General features: G+C 36.9%; 1 protein-coding gene across 1 annotated transcript; it reads right to left on the bottom strand.

Moving 5' to 3' along the window:
* Positions 1-1,010: 1,010 nt before the first annotated feature.
* degs1 (delta(4)-desaturase, sphingolipid 1) lies at positions 1,011-13,557 on the bottom strand. The gene is given in 3 exon segments (NM_212700.1): positions 1,011-1,552; positions 4,127-4,869; positions 13,351-13,557. Coding segments are annotated over 3 exon segments (972 nt in total). The 5' UTR covers positions 13,433-13,557; the 3' UTR covers positions 1,011-1,405.
* Positions 13,558-20,228: the final 6,671 nt, after the last annotated feature.

Below are 20,228 nucleotides of genomic sequence, written 5' to 3'. Positions count from 1 at the left end.
TAATAAGGAGTAAAATCTTAGGATTTATCTTCTTTTGAATAGCCCAGAGTTGGAAAAGATTATAATTTAATAATACAATAAGAATAAAAAAGGTCAGGTCTGTGTCCTCAGCAGTAAATAAATGGAGAACTTTTAAACAAATGTTACTGTAAGGAAAGTTATAAAATGCTATTTTTAAATAAAAAGATTAGTATTGTTGGTGACTGTAAGGGATGCTACTGGCCAGATTTAGCAATACACCAACAAAGGAAAATTAAGAGCTGTTAAAAAAAGATTTAAGAACTGCAACACAATATTGCAGTAGGTTGAAGACCCTGCGGACACCCTGTTTAGAAACACACAAGACAGGTTTTGTTTATTACTGTTTTGTTTAAAAAAAAGGTTATCCAGTCAATTCTGCATTGAGTGGCCTTTTTCTAACAGTGTTTTGTTAGATGTAAGAGTTAATGATGCACCATTTCTATTAGGTTATTTATAATCCATATCTAATCTCTAATCCATTTCTCCATTATACATGTAGATATATATATAGATATCCATGCAGTTATATAGCTTAACATATAATATAGTTTAGACAAATATAGATATCTTAACCTATATCTCTGTCTATTCATTATTCATTCAGGGTTTTTTTATATTCATGTATATTTTTCACTTTAAAAGTTACCCATATATATATATATATATATATATATATATATATATATATATATATATATATATAAATAAATGTATGTGTGTGTGTGTGTGTATATATATGTATGTATATGTGTGTGTGTATTACAAATTTCTCCCCACTTCGATGTTCATTTCCTTTTCTTCTGATCATAATAATCACTGAGGTGAGGTCTCCGTGAGCCCAAACAGCAGAGCAGCGCAGCAAATCTCAACACAAAGATTAAAAATGGAGAGAAGTTTGAGTAATGTGGGTTTTGTTCACAAATATAGACGATATCTACATATATAATGAGCAGACGAGTGCAAAGAGAAGCGTCCAGACGGCTGAGCAGTAGAGAATATAGAGATTTACTTTCTATTAACATCGGTAACAATCAGACTCCATATCAGTAAGGCTGTTTTTAGTTGATGTGAAATATAAAAGTGTTGAAATAATGAAGACGAGCAGAGAGATGAGCACACAGTCCAGACACACTGCGCTCGCTCCATCAACAGCTCCTGTAAAACACTCCAGAAGAGGAAGAACACTGAACATGTAGAGCTACATGAACATGACCTGCTCCATCATACACATGATTAAAGCGTGTGGTGTCATGATTCCTGCTGCATTAATAGAAGAGTCCGGATCTTCAGAGCGTGAGAACACAAACGCTCAGAGGGTTTGGTGAAGCATTAAAATCAATGTGCTGTATGCTAAAAGCCTGTGTGTGTGCCGCAGTGTGTTTGCTCACTCCTGCTTGACGTCTCCGACCAGTTTTCGCTTGACGCGTGAATACGGACTCAACTGGTCGTCCATGATGAAGTCGTACAGCACTTTTATCCAGGAGCTGTAGCACGGCAGATCTCTGTAGTACTCAGATGCGATCTCTTTCACCTGAGGGACAAACCACACACACATCAGTAAAATGTCTATATTACAACTCTAGCAATGAACTCCAAAGTGTAATCAAGACATTCTGCAGGAAATGTAAGACCATCTGTCTGCTAACTGAAGCTTAACTGAGGATAAGTAACACAACAGGACGACGACCAACGCATGAGAGCAAATCAACAACTCAATGACCTCAACAGAAGCAAATACACCTTCTGGAGTGACCCAGTCAGAGTCCTGAACTCGACCTGATTGAGATGCTGCAGCATGACCTCGTGAAAACTGGAATACTGTATAAAACATGAGTGAATAAAGCAGCGTGTCCATCCCCTGAGAAACAACATCCTCACTCCTAATGAACGAGTGAAACTGAAGAGAGCCCGTCTGAGCTGAAGCTGTTTTCATTCTGTTGAGGGATACTTGTGAAATGGTAGGGATGTTAGTACTTTATGTGTTAAAGTGGAGTAATAGTTTTGTGTTTTTAATGCATCTGTTAATGACAGCTCACCCGGAAAACATCCTCCTCTGCAAACTGAAATATGATCAGCGAGTATGTAGACATGAGGATGTTGTGTATACGTCAAACTTTACAACAACACAAGGAAAAGCTTTCCAGTTTTAGCTACACAGTTGTGGTGTGTAAACACAGTCGAAATCACTGAACTGACAAAACACATCAGACCAGTGCTGTTCAACCTGCAATAGATTATAGCTCAGTTTGTGTAGTAAACTTGGCCTTTTAAGCCAATATCTGTACATTATGATGTGAAAGACTGAAAGAGCATTAATCTGCTGAAGTCATCAACAAAAAAGGATCAAACTCTTCTTTCAGCTGTCAAAGAATTCCCTTTAAAAAAATAAAAAAGGAAACAAACTAAAAAGTAAAATAAAGAAACTAAAAGGTTTACTAGAAGAAAAAACTAATGAAAACTAGAACTAAAATGTGAAAAAGAAAGTATTATTTTAAAGAATATATTCAGAAATGTTATATTGGACTATATTTCAGACTTTATTTAGAACTTTAGGACAAACGCTTGATTAAAATGTAGAGAACTAAAATAAATATTAATAAATATAAAACATGGAGAGGACAGTAGAGAGTATTGACAGGACAGCATTGGGAATCAAACTTGCTGATAAAATAAAACAGATGATTAAAGGTCCAGCATAAAAATCTAAATACTCAATGTTCTGGCAGCTTAGTCATGATGCTGTCCTGCATGTTTCTGTCTGCATTACAGTAATAGAGTGTAATACTGCGCTCATATACATGATGAAAAACAGCTATCACACACAGTCTATTCACTGACACCACTATATAAACGATAGAGCCTGATATGAAACAATAGACTTTTCATTTGTCCATATGATAATGTCATACTGCACAGCTCGACCGCTCTCTGTGATTGTAATGAGCTCAAGCAGAGCTTGTGCAAACATATCTATATCAGTCAGATGCTTTCAGAAGAGCGGCTTATTCAGACTGTTATTGAGAGGAAAGAGCTTCACAGCACATAAATGCTTGACACACTTCTCTGTGATATGGATATAGCATATATTATTGTCTTGATAACAAATGTGAAAACTGACCTTTTCTCCTCCTGTTAGGAAGCACTGTTCATGATGCGCAATATATATATGGCATCACCAAAATCACTGAGGTCATGTGCACGCGCAGGAGTCCGCAGATTTTAGCCCATCATTGAGTCTATTTATTTACTTGTTTAAATGTGTGTAAATTTACATTTATTTAATTTATAATTTATATTAGTAATGATATTGAGTAATATGAAAACGTTCATTAGATTTATTTACAATACAGTTTGTAAAGTCATATTTTCTGTCTTTTATACATCATATTGACCAAAAAAAGAGATTTGCATTGTAAACATTAAATAAATATCAAAAAGATATCATTCTGTATTTCATATTTTGAGTTTTTAGTTATGATACTCCCAAAATAACTCCACATAAATCTGCAGGTTTCTTACCAAATTCTCAGCAGAAATAGCACAACATGTCTGCAGATTCCGTCTGGCTCTACACGAGTCAATATATTTACAAAAATAAATAAACTGCTAACAACCTTAGTCCTTTTAGTTATTTAATTTGCAAGAGAATACACCACTGTTGTCTACTGTCTCGCCTAATTAACCTAGTTAAGTCTTTAAATGTCACTTTAAGCTGAATACTAGTCTCCAGAACATTAAGAGTACAATATTATGTACTGTCAAAAGAAAAATAATAACAGATAGTAACTGAAAAAAAGTTCAACAAGTAAAATAAAACAGCAGTTATGTGTCTTTATGAAAATAATAAAACAATAAATGTATATTTGATTAACTTACAGAAAATCTGTATTTCACAAAACCTGTTTTAGCCTAAAATTGACAGAATTAGAGCAAAATATTTGAATAATTTCTATTTGAAATGTGAAGTTGATACCTCAAAACCAGCGTTCAGTATAACTTTAACAAAATAACCAGAACAATGTGAAAGGGAATACTGTAGTCGACTGTAATTACTGTGCTGAACTGAAGTAAATGTGTAGAGATGAAGCTGAATAACTGCTCTCACCATTGGTAGTCGTCGTCCGGGAATGCTAGGGAAGTCGTGATGCTCGTTATGGTAGCCGACGTTGAACGTCAGCAGGTTCAGAGAGCCGTAGTAAGAGTAGGTCTCGTGGCCTTTGAGGAACATGTAATGTTCAGCGATGAAGTGTCCTGAGATGGGATGGAGACCCATGCCCAGCATCGAGCCCATCATCATGTAGACCACAGGTTTGGCGCCCCAGCTCCAGTAGAGGAGCGCGTTGAAGGACAGCTGGATGGCCACGTTCAGGAGCTCCAGCTGGCTGATGGGTTTGGGGTTGATGTAGAGCGGCCGGATGGCGTAAAACAGCGGCTGGAACATGATCCAGATCAGCTTGCGCATACGCGTGCAAAAAAACCAACCCTCAAAGTCAGTGGGGATGTCCACGTCCACACCATCTCCACCCAAGTAGCGGTGGTGGTCCAGATGGTAGCGTTTAAACGACGCAGAGTACGGTAGTCCTATAGGCAGATTGGCGAAAATGGCGAACCAGCGGTTCCACTTGGCTCGGTTGTTGCCGAAAGCAGTGTTGTGAGAGATTTCGTGAATGGCTAGTGTCATTGAATGGTTTATGCAACTTCCAAATGCATACGTCCAGAAAAACACCCATTTCCAGGACAGATCCTTCACCAGGTAGAAAGCCAAAAACTGGACAACCACCATCGTGCTGACTATCCATTTGAGCCTGGGGTCAGGGCCCATCAGAGACTTGATCTCTGGGTATTTAGCTGCAAAAACAAAAGAACAAATGATAAATGATTAGGGCTGAAAGGTCATGGAGAAATCTGATATCTTAATCATAAGTGTATATTAATAGACCTTCACCGCATGGCTCAAAGGGGGCATTTAGTGCACGGACTCAACAAGCTCAATCATTCTCTAAAATCTACACAGTCGGTATGTGGCTTGAGTAAGTTCAAGAATCCTCCAGAAATGGTTTCAGATGCTCATTTTTCACATCAGGAATTAGCCCTAGTAGAGCCGGGCGATTAATCAAAAAGTAATGGACATTCAGAACATATAATCAATCAAATTTTTCCAGGTCCAACAGAGTGACGCTGATTTAAACTTCTGTGTCGAATGCATGGGTGTGGTCCGGTGCAGCCTTCATGCAGTTGCATACCTGCACACCTCTCAAAAAATGTAACTACACGTCACACACTCGCACCGCATTAACACTGAGTGTAAGCTGCACTGACATGCCTTGAGGCAGATATTTTCTATTACAATAAAATGATTATTTACATGAAAACAATTGTTTACAGAAGATGCAGGAAATGCAGTGTTTGAAATATTATTTACAGCATATACAGGAGTTATTTTATTGAGAAGAGATACACAAATAATGAAAATAATGTGGTTTCCAACAGCTCAAATTATTTGTTTTCACTTTTTATAAGGAAAAAGAGACAATGTGTGTTTAAATTTCAGTTGTTCAACACTGATGTTCAATAAATAATCACTGATAGTAGAGAGAGTGTGTTTCCTTCAATTATTTTAAAATCAAGTAATGCGCCCTTCATTCAGAAATCTCTCACTTGTAGTATGTGAGAATATTTACTGTACAAAACCTGTCAGTGAACTATGAAGGCAAAAAAGAAATAAAATAATCGTTCATTAATCGTAATCGAGATTTTCGGTCAATTCGCCCAGCCCTAACCCCTAGAGCACAGGTGTCAAACTCAGTTCCTGGAGGGCCGCAGCTCTGCACAGTTTAGTTCCAACCCTAATTAAACACACCTGATCAAACTAATTGAGTCCTTCAGGCTTGTTTGAAACCTACAGGTAAGTGTGTCGGAGCAGGGTTGGAACTAAACTGTGCAGAGCTTCAGCCCTCCAGGAATTGAGTTTGACACCCCTGCTGTAGAATGTAAAGTTTGGTTTTGACTATATTTGGAATGGCCATGAATATTAATGAGCTGTGGCGTGCACGCACACACACACACGCACGCATGGATGCACACACACACAGCAAGATGTACTCTAAAAATCAACATGCAAAATAATCATTCTTCATATGTCAAAATATATTTCATAGGAGATGGCTTGTTAAATATTTTAACTGAAGTGAGGGAGAGATTTATCTCAGCTAGCAGGAGTGAGTGATATACCATTATTCCACCGGTTACCTAGTTTACTCCTGAGCGGTGTCGTGGATTAAATAAATGCCAAATTATAATAATAGTTAACAAAAGGGGAAGACAGTGATGTATTTAGAGCCATATTTTGAAAACACAGACAAGAATTACCATCAACCTCTGCATAAACAGACGAGTTTTGTGAAGTTCATGGTCATTCTTTTACTCCAGAATTTTGATGCATGAATGTGCATTAAGCTATTAAGCAATCTACATGTGTTTGTTACCTCATTAAAAACATACACAGCAAATTTGACAATATAAACTAACAGAAGTCATTTTTAAAAAAAAGAGCGTGCTGAATTAATGAATAATCTGTGTGTTCAACAGTCTTTCTTTTTAGTCTTCTTGCATCTCCAGTTCTCAAAATAAGACTCCAAACCTACACTGAATGTTCAACACAAGCTTAGATAAACATAAAAATAAGGGGGAAATGATATTGTTGTAATCTCAGTAGGAAACATTGTGGCTAATCAAACACAGCCTGAGGCGTTCATGTTAATGTTTCGTGTTCAGTCTGTGTTTTGTTCTGATTGGCATGCTTTTTTTACTTTGGATTTTAGACAGGATTTACATAAGAACAAGGAAACAATGATGTCTGATGCTCACAGTGTGGGTATTTCCATACACTGAACTCTTCATATTCAGCAATGGCCGGGCATATCCAGTTCTTCATTATAAAATGCTATCTTTAAATAGCTGTATTTGGAAATGACTCATTAAATTATACTGACTGGAATGATTGTTAGGGAAATGAACTGTGTAAATGATATAATAAATTACATATAAGTATAGATGAATGCAGTAGAGCAAAGATAAAAGTGAAATAAACAGTGGTGGTTTACGGTTTTCTGGAGAGTCTAACAGTATTCAGGTAAAGAATATGTATAATCCAATGTAAAACACACCGCACCGCACAGTCTTCATCTTAGAAATAAACACAACTAATCTATTTGTAAAAATAATAAATGTTCCTGCTTTAACTCTCTTGAGATTCTCTCAGTCACATGCTTTAAAAACACATGCAAATGATCAAACTTCACTGTGTCATGGTTAAACTCTGCAGTGTCTCGTGTGGAGCTGATCAATATTAATCCCGACTCAACACTGATCATGATCCCGCCGTGTGATTATTGCAGATCCTCATACAGCAATACTGATACTGAACAATATATTGTGCAGCCCAATAAATGATGAAACTCAAGAGTCAGACGTGGAGGATGAGTTCATTCAAATGATGCTTATTTCCCTGTCAATGCAACTCGACACTGGGTGTGATCTGTTGTTTTGTGTGTCTGGGAAAAGTAACATCAACCATAGCCATTCATCTTCATAAGCTTTATACTGCTAAACATGAAGCCAGTGTCATTTGCCTAAAACAAAATGCAAAAGACACAGCAGAATATGAACTTGTCCTATTTAATAAATCAAGCAGTAGAGCTGCACCATAACAAAATGATCACCACTCATATTGTGCTCAAAATGATTAATAATGACAATTACTCCTTTGGTCATGAGCTTTTACTCGCTTGTGTATTCTTATTGAACTTTACAGCCAAAAAAGTAAACATAAACACGACAGGTAGCACATGGAGAGACCTCTCTGACAAGATTCTCTTAGCTGTGGTAAATAAAATAAATAAATTGAAACTGTCCCTCTTTTACATGTCAACTTGTGCTAAAATAAGAAAAGGAGAAAAAATATATGCCAACTTAAGATAACAAATATAAAATATATGGCTGAAAACACAAGTCTGTTAACGTGGACAGGGAGTGCTTTCTCTTTCTGTGTCTTCTGTTAACATGACTGACAGATGTGTTAAAAAAAAGCTGAATATCTGCGTATATTTGCTTTACAGACACGAGACGCATACCTACATAAAGCCTGAAAGCACTTTTGAATGAGCCCGGAAAAACTTGTAACATTTCAGATGTTCTCTGGTTTAGTAATCTGTACGGGCGAATGCAATGCAGAAATCTCCATCTAATTAGTCCCTGCCTTCAGCATCAAACACAAATCATGACGACAGCCACTTTGTGATGATTTTTAAGGTGGTTAGTGAAGTTTGTTGTGTTACACTGGGAAGCTTGGACTGAACGGGAGCAAAGTTTTGAGTAAAGACCTGATCAACATTACATTCCTTGAATAAATGCTTTCAATCAAGATGCAATCATTTCATGCCTGAGATGCATTGTGTACACTCTAGGGCTACACAATATAATGTTTCAGCATCGATATCGCAATAGTCACATCGCGAGAATATGCAATGTTGAGTCTGGATAATAATCAATCACTTTGCAAGTGTTTTTGAGGCCGGTGACTGTGTGAGGGGTTTAGAAGCGGTCAGGCATAACAAATCCCATTATTTGTAACTTTAACATTTGTAATTAATTTTATTGAATTATTTATACAACAAAGACTATGCAGTATTATTTTACGTTTGATTATTCAATTACTGTATATTTGAATACTGTTAGACTCCTCTGGAAAGATGAAATGCTGTTTATTTAATGTGTATCTTTTCCTTTATTGAATTCATCTGTACTTGTATTGTTTGTTATATTTTATGCACTCCCTTAATCATCCCAATCAATCTAAAATTATGAATTCTTCCCAAATAGTTATTTAATTCATCTGATGAAATGGTATTAATATTGCAATTTTTAATTGCAGAACAGTCAGCACGGTGGAGCAGTGGGTAGCACAATCGCCTCACAGCAAAAAGGTTGCTGGTTCGAGCGCTGGCCAGGTCAGTTGGTGTTTCTGTGTGGAGTTTGCATGTTCTCCCTATGTTGGCGTGGGTTCCCTCCGGGTGCTCCGGTTTCCCCCACAAGTCCAAAGACATGTGCTATAGGGGAACTGGGTAGGCTAAATTGTTCGTAGTGTATGAGTGTGTGAATGAGTATGGATGTTTCTCAGTGATGGGTTGCAGCTGGAAGGGCATCCACTGCGTAAAACATATGCTGGAATAGTTGGTGGTTCATTAATAAAGATTAATAAAGAGTATTAGCCGAAAAGAAAAATAATGAATGAATTAACAGAACAACAACAAACAACAAAATATCACAATGTTAGATTCTTCCAATATCGTGCAGCAACAGTACAATCCATAAACTCTGCCCATTTAAAAAGCAGCTTGGTCTTTATACTGTTAAATCACCACAATATTTATAACTGATTGTGGGTCACAAATATCATTAACGTGATAAAAATAGGATTAATCATGCAGCACTAACTGGCAGAGCTGAGGCAACTAGAGGCTTCTCCAGAATTTAACTAGGGTTGGGCAATACGGCCATTCAAAAATATCCCAGGTTTCATCACAAAAAATTAATTTACAATTTAAATACATTTTCCACAAACACACAAAAAAGTAGTGTGGAGTTAAAGCTTATTAACCGAAATAATTAGCTTGAGCATATAATAACTATATAATTACAGGATATAAAAACTCTAAAGGGAAAAAAATCCTTCCCTCAAGAACCTTGCTGTCATTTAAAGATCACATTTTACAAGATCTATTTACAACAAACACAAGGTGTGGTGCGCAGGTTCAAATGCGTCTCTCTCACAGTGATGCATGACTGAGAGCCCTGAATTATGCCGTTTTTGGCGGGTGATTGTGCGTCAGTGTTATTATATTTCATAAAGCACAATATTTCTCAGAATTCTTCCCTGGAGCTATAGGAACCCAGAGGAAAGCATCACGTGTGTTACAGGAAAAACCAATGTAAACTTCACTCTGAATTAATCGATAAAATCAATTTACAGTCCGGCCCTAGTTTATACATTAGATCATACAGTATAGGAAAAGCACAGACAGCCTCAGACATGTTCAGATCAGTTATACGAGCTGACACCGGCTGCATGTCAGCACAGGCACAAATACTGGAAAAATCATCTCCACAGCAGACAAACATGAGCTCACATTAACAAAGTTTGCTCAGTAAATATCCAGCTGAGGATGAGGTGTTATTTGAACAGTGACTGCAATGTGTTTTGCCAACAGTTTCACAAAACTAAAGTCAGACCGTTTTGTTTTTGCTTTAAATTTTTAAATTATAGTTTAACTTAGAGGAAAATCTCCTCATGATACATGTGTGCTGGATCTGTGTTTGGATCATGATTAAAATGCTGTGTATCTGCCTCTAATGTTAAACAGAAAGAGCACAGGCAAACTCTTACTTTGTTTATATGAAAATATGTACTTTCTTCGTCTAACTTGTTTGATTTGGGAGCTGTTCTAATTTAAATTTAGTTTGTTATATTTGAATTTAACAAACAAACATTCTGCAATAGCCTATACAGCTGTGCAATGATCAATCATGACTAAATGCAAAAAACAAAGGTTTGTATTCACATGCTTGTGTGTGCTGGGAGTATATTATGTATACATAAACACACACTTTTATGTATCTATGTATACATGTACAAAAGAATTGCTTATTTATATTTATATATGAAATATTTATACATAAATTGTATATTATAATGTCAATATACATGTAGAGATTGGCACCCCAAGTTAATAGCTCGGAAACTTAATGCATCTTTAACAGTCATGGACAGCAGCATGAAGACGATCGTGATAATCCAATCTAATATTTCATATTTTTATGTAAAGATTTCTGTAGGAAATTATACTTGCTAAAAAGACTCCAAATAAGTCCAATGCATTGCAAAAAGTACAACATTAACAACAATATAAGACAAAGATGATTCACAATTTATTAATTTGGAGGTCTAAAACAGAAGTGTTTTTATATGTCTATACATTTATAATCACAACCAATTTAAAATATATTACCCATATCATATATAAGAACCTTTTTAAAGTCTCCCAGGTTTATCATTGGGCCTATTACAGATAAAGATAACAACATAATAACAACATAAACAACGAACGCATGCAACACAGAAATGCTTGCTCTAAAAATAAATGCATTTTAACCGCACCTCTCTGAAACTCAGATATAGCATATAGTATTCTCAGAGAACTTGCTAATTACTCAATATATCTTGCAGACCTATTGTGAACTAGTTTTAGATGTTTAGATGTTACACAAGTCGTATTTGTTCATCAGAAGTGTTTGCATCAATACTGGCTGCCCTTTTGCCCATGGTGTGTGTCAAAAACCTCTCTCAGCACGCAGCATTTGTTGCTTTATCACTGCTAGCTAAAACACTAAAAGAAAACGCACGTTCTTCTAGGAATAATGAAAAGCACATTTCCCTCCAGGCGTGTCTTTAGCCTCATTGTACGCTATAATTTAAAAGCTCCAAACCACTGACCACATGATGGTGTGTGTGTGTGTGTGTGCGGGGGTCAATGAGTGAACAATGAATAAGTCATGAATTAGGAACTGAGCAGTTTTGTATTTAACAGAATCCTTAAAATGAAATGATCCATAAAATCCGCAGCAATGTCCATCCAAACTATGAACAACGGGATTTGCTGGCTCAGCAGATTCAGCTCTTATCCAAAAAACAGGTTTATGTGAGATTACTGACATACTGTGCAATCTCTACTCATATTTCAGCACTAGCACAGCACACATGGAAACACCTTCATATATTAAATGTGAATTAGACATTAAAGTGACCATAATGAGGTATTATGTAATAATTAATATTACTCAGTAGTTAAATGAATAGTTACATTGTAACTACATCACCATAATAATATAGTGAGCTCAACATATATATCTGTAGCTCAGTCTGTGTTTCAGGACATGAAGGATGAAAGAAATGCATGACTTCACTGAGCTCATAACCTCGTCATGTGACCATCAGCTGCTAACTTTACCAGCACACCGGCAGCTAAACACTTCACTAATGAACAAACACTGACCAGATCTGTCAAATAACTCACATTTACATGCTCCAAGCAGACTGTTACACAACTATATCACTGATAAACTGTAAAAAGGTGTGCTTTAATTATGTAGTTAGTTAGCCATGTCATTTAATCTCTTCTCCTTGAAGTAAAGGGGTAGATCACACACAAAAAATGTAATGTACTAACTATATACTCTCCCTCAAGGGTTTCTTTTTTATGTACACAAAACATATTTTGAAGAACGCTGAAAACATCAAACCATATACTTCCATGGTAGAAAAAAGTCTCGCGAGCTTCCAGCATTCTTCAAAATATCTTCCTTTGTGTTCAACAGAAGAAAAAAACTGGTTGGAAACCAGTGAATAGTGACATAAATGTCATTTTTGGGGTGAACTGTCCCTTTAAATATAAGAATAGTGGAGTGTGGATATAAACATATGTTGCATATATGCATGCGTGTGTGTGTACCTGGTAATAATCCCATGATTCATTAGTAATAACAGTCATTTATGAGCTTGTGGGCATATATTCAGACTCCTTGAGGAAATCTGCTCAGAAGTCAGACAGAATGAAGAATTTTAACAATGTAAAAATGCAGATTATTTCCTGTGAGGGTTGGGTTTAGGTGGAGTTCAGGTCAAGACAAAACATAGTCTATACAGTAGAAAAATCATTACAGCTCTGAAACTGAAAACCGAATTTCAAGCACCTTCATTTTATACAATTTTTCAAAAATAAAACATATTTCATGAACAAAAAATGCCTTTAAACATTTATTTAAACACTAATTTATGCTTTTAAAAGTCAATCCTACTTAATAATTCTACAAATATATATTAACATTTTTGATTGTAGTTACAGCTATGTGGAGGGCTCATAAGACATGAAAACCCAGAGTGTGTGTGTGTCGGGAGTGGCCCTCACATAACGGTTAGCCTCAACTCGAAGTTTAGCTCTCAAATCCTCACACACACAGATCTTCAGACACAGAAAACACACTAAATTAGACACGATCAAGTATTACCCAATAATAAAAACCGTAAAGTGGAAACCGCGCGCATTTGTAACGTTAGCTCCCTCAGGAGAGCACTTTACATAACAAAAACGCGCCTCAGGTCGACTGCTGACGCGCCGCCGGTGTGTGTGTGTTTGAGAAGTGATGATTATCGTATAAATCATATATATTTATAATACAAAAACACAGAATTTCAGAACAGATGAAGAAACTCACCCAGTATCTCTTTCCTCCGGTCGGCGTGCGGCTGGTCCGTGTAAACCCACTCGAAATCCTCGCGCGCCACGCGGTTCCCCATTTTGGCGCTGATCTAGCGATTATTTTGCGGGGGGTTTTCTCTAGATGTGTTAGTCAGGAAATGATCGGCTTCCTTAAGCGGATCTAATGTCTGCGACCGTCCCTCATCATCCTCATTGAGCCTCCTTCCTTCCAGAAGATCTTCCGACTGTACGTGAACTACGCAGAGTGACGAACGGCGGGCGGAGACTGAAGTGTGACGTCACTGTCCTCTTCCTATGAGCAAACGCCAGCTTTGAATAGTTAATTAGAGCAGCTCCGTTATCCAGTCAGCAGCGCATTTTAAAGAGTTAATTTTATTTTATTTGTTAAAGAACAGCATATAACATTTTACAATAAAACAAACATGTCAGGGGGTAAGTAGCAGCACTCATCAGCATCTACAGTCCTCAAGTTTCTTTCTCTCAGTATATGGTAACTTATCTATCAGGTATTAAGCTCAACATGTAAGTAAATAATGAGGTAATAAGTTATTCATTCATTTAATTTCCTTTAGCTTAGTTCCTTATATGACTGGGGTCGCCACAGCGGAATGAACCACCAACTATTCCAGCATATGTTTTAAACAGCGGATGTCCTTCCAGCTGCAACCCAGTACTGGGAAACCTCCACACACACTCATACACCACGGCCAGTGTAGTTGATCAGTTCCCCTATAGTGCTGTGTTTGGACTGTGGGGGAAACCGGAGCACCCGGAGGAAACCCACGCCAACACGGGGAGAACATGCAAACTCCACACAGAAACACCAACTGACCCAGCCGAGACTCAAACCAGCGACCTTCTTGCTGTAAGGCCACAGTGCTGACCACTGAGACACCAGATTTGATTTTAGTTTTATTCATTTTATTTAAAGAACAACATATATCATTTTACAATAAAAAAACATGATGTGAGGGGTAAGTAGCACTCATCAGCATCTACAGTCATTAAGTGTCTTTCTCTCAGTATCTATCAGGTATTAAGTTAAATAAGTAAATTATCAGGTAATAAGTCTTATTTGTTTGCCATATTTTATGTGCATTTGATCATTTAAAGAGCTAAACGTTTTTTGCAATGGGAACAACTGATAAAAGGGCAAATTTATTATAAATACAAGCAAAAATATAGTTTAGTTTTCAGAAATAGTGAGTCAAAAACAAGCAAGCTTTACTGTTTAGATATTGAAACAAGACAAAATGTTAAGCAAGAGAACCATTTTCTGCAGGCATACACACAGATGATTAGGTTTTGTCTTTAATGATTGGTTTAAACAGTTTGGTGTGTGTATAATCATATTGATTTTATACTCAACATCTCATTATGAGCACAATACCCCTGCAAATGACACATTCAACCATTCAACACTGCATTTGAGTGTGTGATTACATCCAGCAGCACATCACAAACAATGCTTTCTGTCCTGTTTCTAGTCCAAACATCTAAACATTTTTAAATCAAGAAGCCTTACAAGCAAAATATACAGTCTTGCCTTAAGAAATAAATAATGAAGAGTTTCTCCTTAAAACAAGCTAAATAATCTGCCAATGGGGAAGAGGAATACTCTAGGTTTTACATTGACATTAGATTATTTTGTTTACCTCATGGGCAGATAATTTTAGGGAAAACTCACTTAATTTAAACTCATTATCTCTAAAAAAAACAAAAACAAAAAAAAAACAAGACGATGTGTTTTGCTTGTCTAATAAATGCTTCTAGATTTAAGGATTTTTAGACATTAGACATACTTTTTAATATAGCACATATCTAAACATACGTATTTGTAAATCCAACAACAAAAAACAACAATTTTGAAAGTGTCTGATGGTAAATCACTAAATGTTCACTATTTTAGGTCTGTTAGGATTATCTAAATGATTTACATTTGCTAAATGCCAGAATAATGAGAGATTATTTTGAGAATTGTTTCTTAATTTCTAGACAGTCAATAGTTTACACACATTTCCTTGGTATTGTTTAGCTTTGCTTTTAAACTGTATAACTTTGGTCAGATGTTTTGGGTCTCCTTCCACAAGCTTTTCACAATAGTTTGCAGAAATTCTGGCTCATTCCTCCTGCAGAATTGCTGTAACTGAGTCAGATTTGTTGGCTGTCTTGCTCACACAAGCTTTTTCAACTCTGCCCACACATTCTCTATAGGATTGAGCTCAGGGCTTTGTGATGGCCACTCCAAAACATTCACTCTGTTGTCCTTAAAGCACATGTGAACTCATTTGGCAGTGTGCTTAGGGTCATGGTCTGTCTGGAAGAGCCATTTGTGGCCAAGTTGTAATCTCCTGGCTGATGTGTTGAGATGTTGCTTCAGTATTTCTCCATAATGTTCTGTCTTCATGATGCCATCTATGCTGTGAAGTGGACCAGTTCCTCCTGCAGCAGAACAGCCCCACAACATGATGCTGCCGCCCCCATACTGCACAGTTGGGATGGTGTTCTAGGCTTGTGTTCTTTCCCCTTTGTCCTCCAGATGTAACGCTGCTCATTATGGCCAAACAGTTCAATCTTAGCTCCATCAGAGCACAGGACATGTCTCCACACATCAGTCTTTTCCCCAGTGTCATTCAGCTAATGGTAATCTGGCTTTGTTGTTGATTCTCTCATGTTGTCACACAGGGAAGCAGTGTGTTTGAGCTTTTCCTTCAATACTATTCTACAGTTGTGCCTCACATTAACTCAAATGTTGTCAATCAGCCAATCAGAAACTTCCAAAACCCTGACATCATCATCTGAGCTTTTCAGAGGCAGAATAATCGTATTGTGTGTAAACTTGACTTTCAAGAAGAGTTACAAGAATTTCTCAAAACAAATCTCTCTTATTATTCTGCTATTAAGCAGAACAGAAACACATGTGATCATCCTGACTTACCTAAAAGAGGAAAAGTTTCATCACATTAACATCTGACCTTATTTAAATGGTGATGTGCCTCTTTATGCAGTGTATGGAAACTTCTGCTTTTAACTGTGTGTAATTTTGCATTAGTTGCCATATCTGGGTAATGTCGATCAATTGATCCACCAAAGCAAATAGCAAATATTAGTGTTGTTTATTAAAGTCAGCGTCAGCTCTCTGGTGAGAGAATACGCTCGATCACACACACATGCGTGAGGTTTTTATCTCGCTGTGCTCTTTATGAAATCGCTGCAATGCCTATAATGTTCAGCGCTATTATTGTTTAATGTGTAGAAGGTGTGTGTTTATGGTGTGTGTGTGTGTGTGTTGAGGTTTGAGCTGACAGGACTAACCGGTTGATTAGACCTGTAAAAGCCACAGAGACATGCTCGAAATCAAAGACACACTGCAAAAGTGCTTTACTTACTGAGAGTGTGTCTTGTTTCTGGTGTAAATGCCTACAAACTCTTACATCAAGAAGCTTTTTCAGGACAAGCAAATGATATGCTGTTTTCAGAAATAATGAGCCAAAATGAAGAGAGTTTTACAGTAAAACAAGCAGAATGATCTTACTTCAAAGTGGAAAGTAGATTATTCTGCTTGTTTTGCTGAAAAACTCACCTCATTTTGACTCTTTATTTCTGAAAACAGCACTATATTGTTTGCTTGTCCTGAAAAAGCTTCTTGATGTAAGAGTTTGTAGATATTTGCTGTAGAAATAAGACAAAAAACATCTGAGAAAAGAGTTTATACAGTGAATAATCGCTCAGAAAAGGAAATGAAGAAGTGTTCTGATGCTGTCAGTGCAACCGTTGGTATATTTTCAGTGTAATGTGTGACCTGCAGAGTGTGACTGACGTTTGATCTGTCATTAGTCTCCGTGTTCAGTGCAGACGCCTCTGAGAATCTGTTGCTCAGTTTTATAGTGGCATCTGCTTTATCCTAGAGAAACCGGTTGTATCACTGTCTGTCAGCGAGCCTGTCTACTTGAAACTGAATATGCAAAACTCACTTTATAAGAGGTTTAATCACAGATATCTCCAGCCTCTAGTGGTGAACATGAATGAACTGTGCTTATTATAATCAGACATGATGCAGAAACACTTTGATTGACATTCTTCCTTTGTACATGTCATCAGAGGGGGAAAGCTCCGCCCACTAGTGCCCATCTCTCCATCTCATTAGCATGTCCAGCAGGCCTGAGTGAGAAGCAGCCGTCTGTCCATTAGCCATTAGAGTGTTTGAGCTGCTGTAGATGTAAAGACATATACACATTATGATCCTCTGGATCTTTTTGTTGAATATCCCTCTGCTCTATAGGCTGCTGCACACGTTTCAATCCCTCCCTGAGAGGACTCGTTGTTCCTGAATCTCATTAAAGATTGATTCAAAGTGACCAAATGTGTACAGGAGGACCCTTCACTACTGTATGACTGAACGATATGTGGATCTCTATACTCATGAGCAATACAAACACAGTGTATTTACACACACACATCTGCCTTCACAGCACACTGAGGGAACATGCGGGAAACGTCTTTCTCTTCAGGCCTCCATTCTAGACATATAGGGGCCCTACAGCCCAAGGGGCCCTCGTCAGTGTACAATTGGGTGGCACAGTGGCGCAGTGTTGCAGCAAGAAGGTCACTGGTTTGAGACTGGGCTGGGTTGGTGTTTCTGTGTGGAGTTTGCATGTTCTCCCCGTGTTGGTGTGGGTTTCCTCCGGGTGCTCCGGTTTCCCCCACAGTCCAAACACATGCACTATAGGGGAACTGATCAACTACACTGGCCGTAGTGTATGAGTGAGTGTGTGAATGACAGTGTATGGGTGTTTCCCAGTACTGGGTTGCGGCTGGAAGGACATCTGCTGTGTAAACTATATGCTGGAATAGTTGGTGGTTCATTCCACTGTGGCGACCCCTGATGAATAAGGAGCTTAGCTGAAGGAAAATGGTCAAAGTGATGTTTAAATTAAATAATTGTGATTAAAATGCACGAGTAATCACTTTGATAATCTAAAAGATATTTGGGATGTAACTGTCATCCTCTTAAAATAAGCCTCATCAGACACAGTTACTCATGTTGGAAACATAATGAAGTCACCGATATTGATTTACTCCCCAGCCCTGCTCATCTATGACCAAGTGAGATGTGTTTTAGATGAAATAAAGACTTTATATTTTATTCTGAGAGATAGAGAAAGCACACTCCAGCTCGCTTTAAACTGCACGGAAATCAAGGCAGATTACAGGGCAAAACCGCTGCTGAATCAAATGTGATTCAGTTTTGTCTATTGCAAGTAACTGATCTGAAATCAGTGCGAACAAAGAGACTGTGTTGTGAATCTGTTCTCAGAACAGTGCTTGTATTGTCCAGAATGACAAAGGCTTTATTTATGTTCTCCTCCTCAGTGCGTCTCTGTATCTCACAACTGGAAACCTTCATTTAATCACGGCGACATCGTATCTTATGATGCTGAGAGAATGTGTGATATACAGAGCATGTGCCAAAATGTTTAAATAGTTAGGGCGTGGCTTCCTGGCTCCACCCCTTATATTTAAACATCCGATATTTAAATGATTACCAATTTAATTTAATTAAGTAGTAAATAGGGCGACACGGTGGCTCAGTGGTTAGCACTGTGGCAAAGCAAGAAGGTCGCTGGTTCGAGTCCCAGCTGGGTCAGTTGGTGTTTCTGTGTGGAGTTTGCATGTTCTCCCTGTGTTGGTGTCCTCCGGGTGCTCCGGTTTCCCCCACAGTCCAAACACATGCGCTATAGGGGAACTGATCAACTACACTGGGCTTTGTGTATGAGTGTGTATGGGTGCAGCTGGAAGGGCATCCGCTGTGTAGACAATATGCTGGAATAGTTGGTGGTTCATTCTGCTGTGGCGACCCCTGATTAATAAAGGGACTAAGCTGAATTCCAGTAAATGTTTCTAATCAGTTTAATTAAATTAGCCAATATATTCTATATCTGGTAATTATATTAGTATCGATTTAATTAAATACAATTGTTTTAAATCCAGTATTTAGATTAATACCAGTTTAATTAAATTATAATATATATTGTCATTTTAGTAAAGGTATTCTAATAAGTTTAATAAAATTAGGCTATACATTATAATTATAGCTATTAGATTTTTATCAATTAAATTAAATACAATTATTTTAAGTCCAGTAATTAGATTATGATCAATTAATTTAAATAAAAATATGTTATAATTCCAGTAAATGGATTCTAATCAGTTTAACTGAATTAGCTTATATATTATTTATCTTTTAATTATATTACTATCAATTTAATTAAATAAATTATTATAATTCCAATAATTAGATTATCATCAATTTAATTAAACACTTATTGTAATTCAGGTAAATGTATTCTAATCAATTTAATTAAATTATATATTAAAATTCCGTTAATTAGATTTTGATCAATTTAATTACATTCAATTTTTATAATTCCGATAAATGTTTTCTAATCAGTTTAATTAAATGATATTTCCGGTGATATCAAACTAATTAAATTAAGCATTTTATATATAAAAGTAGACATGTTGATTTTCTGTGATCTTATTTCTTATTGTGCATTATTACTGTGCTTTTCAAATGCTTTTGTGTGTAAAAGCTTTAGAATTTATCATTTATAATTTCGATGCGTTTCTCAGTGCTGGATCAGCTGTGAAACACACATGTGCTGGATAAGCTGGCGGTTCATTCCACTGTGGAGAGCCCTGGTTATTAAAGAGACTAAGCTGAAAAGAAAATGAATGAATTATGATGTTTTCTTATTTCTAACTGTGCATATGATTAATTACACTGAACTAATTAATTTCATTTTTGCAATATTTGTAAATAAACGTTGCACATGTTTTATATATATTAAATCCAAATATACTTGTATATCA

This window comes from Danio rerio, chromosome 13 (genome assembly GCF_049306965.1).
Source record: "Danio rerio strain Tuebingen ecotype United States chromosome 13, GRCz12tu, whole genome shotgun sequence".
Lineage (NCBI taxonomy): Eukaryota > Metazoa > Chordata > Actinopteri > Cypriniformes > Danionidae > Danio > Danio rerio.
The sequence above is the reverse complement of the archived record's forward strand: the minus strand, read 5'-3'. Positions and strand labels throughout refer to the sequence as shown.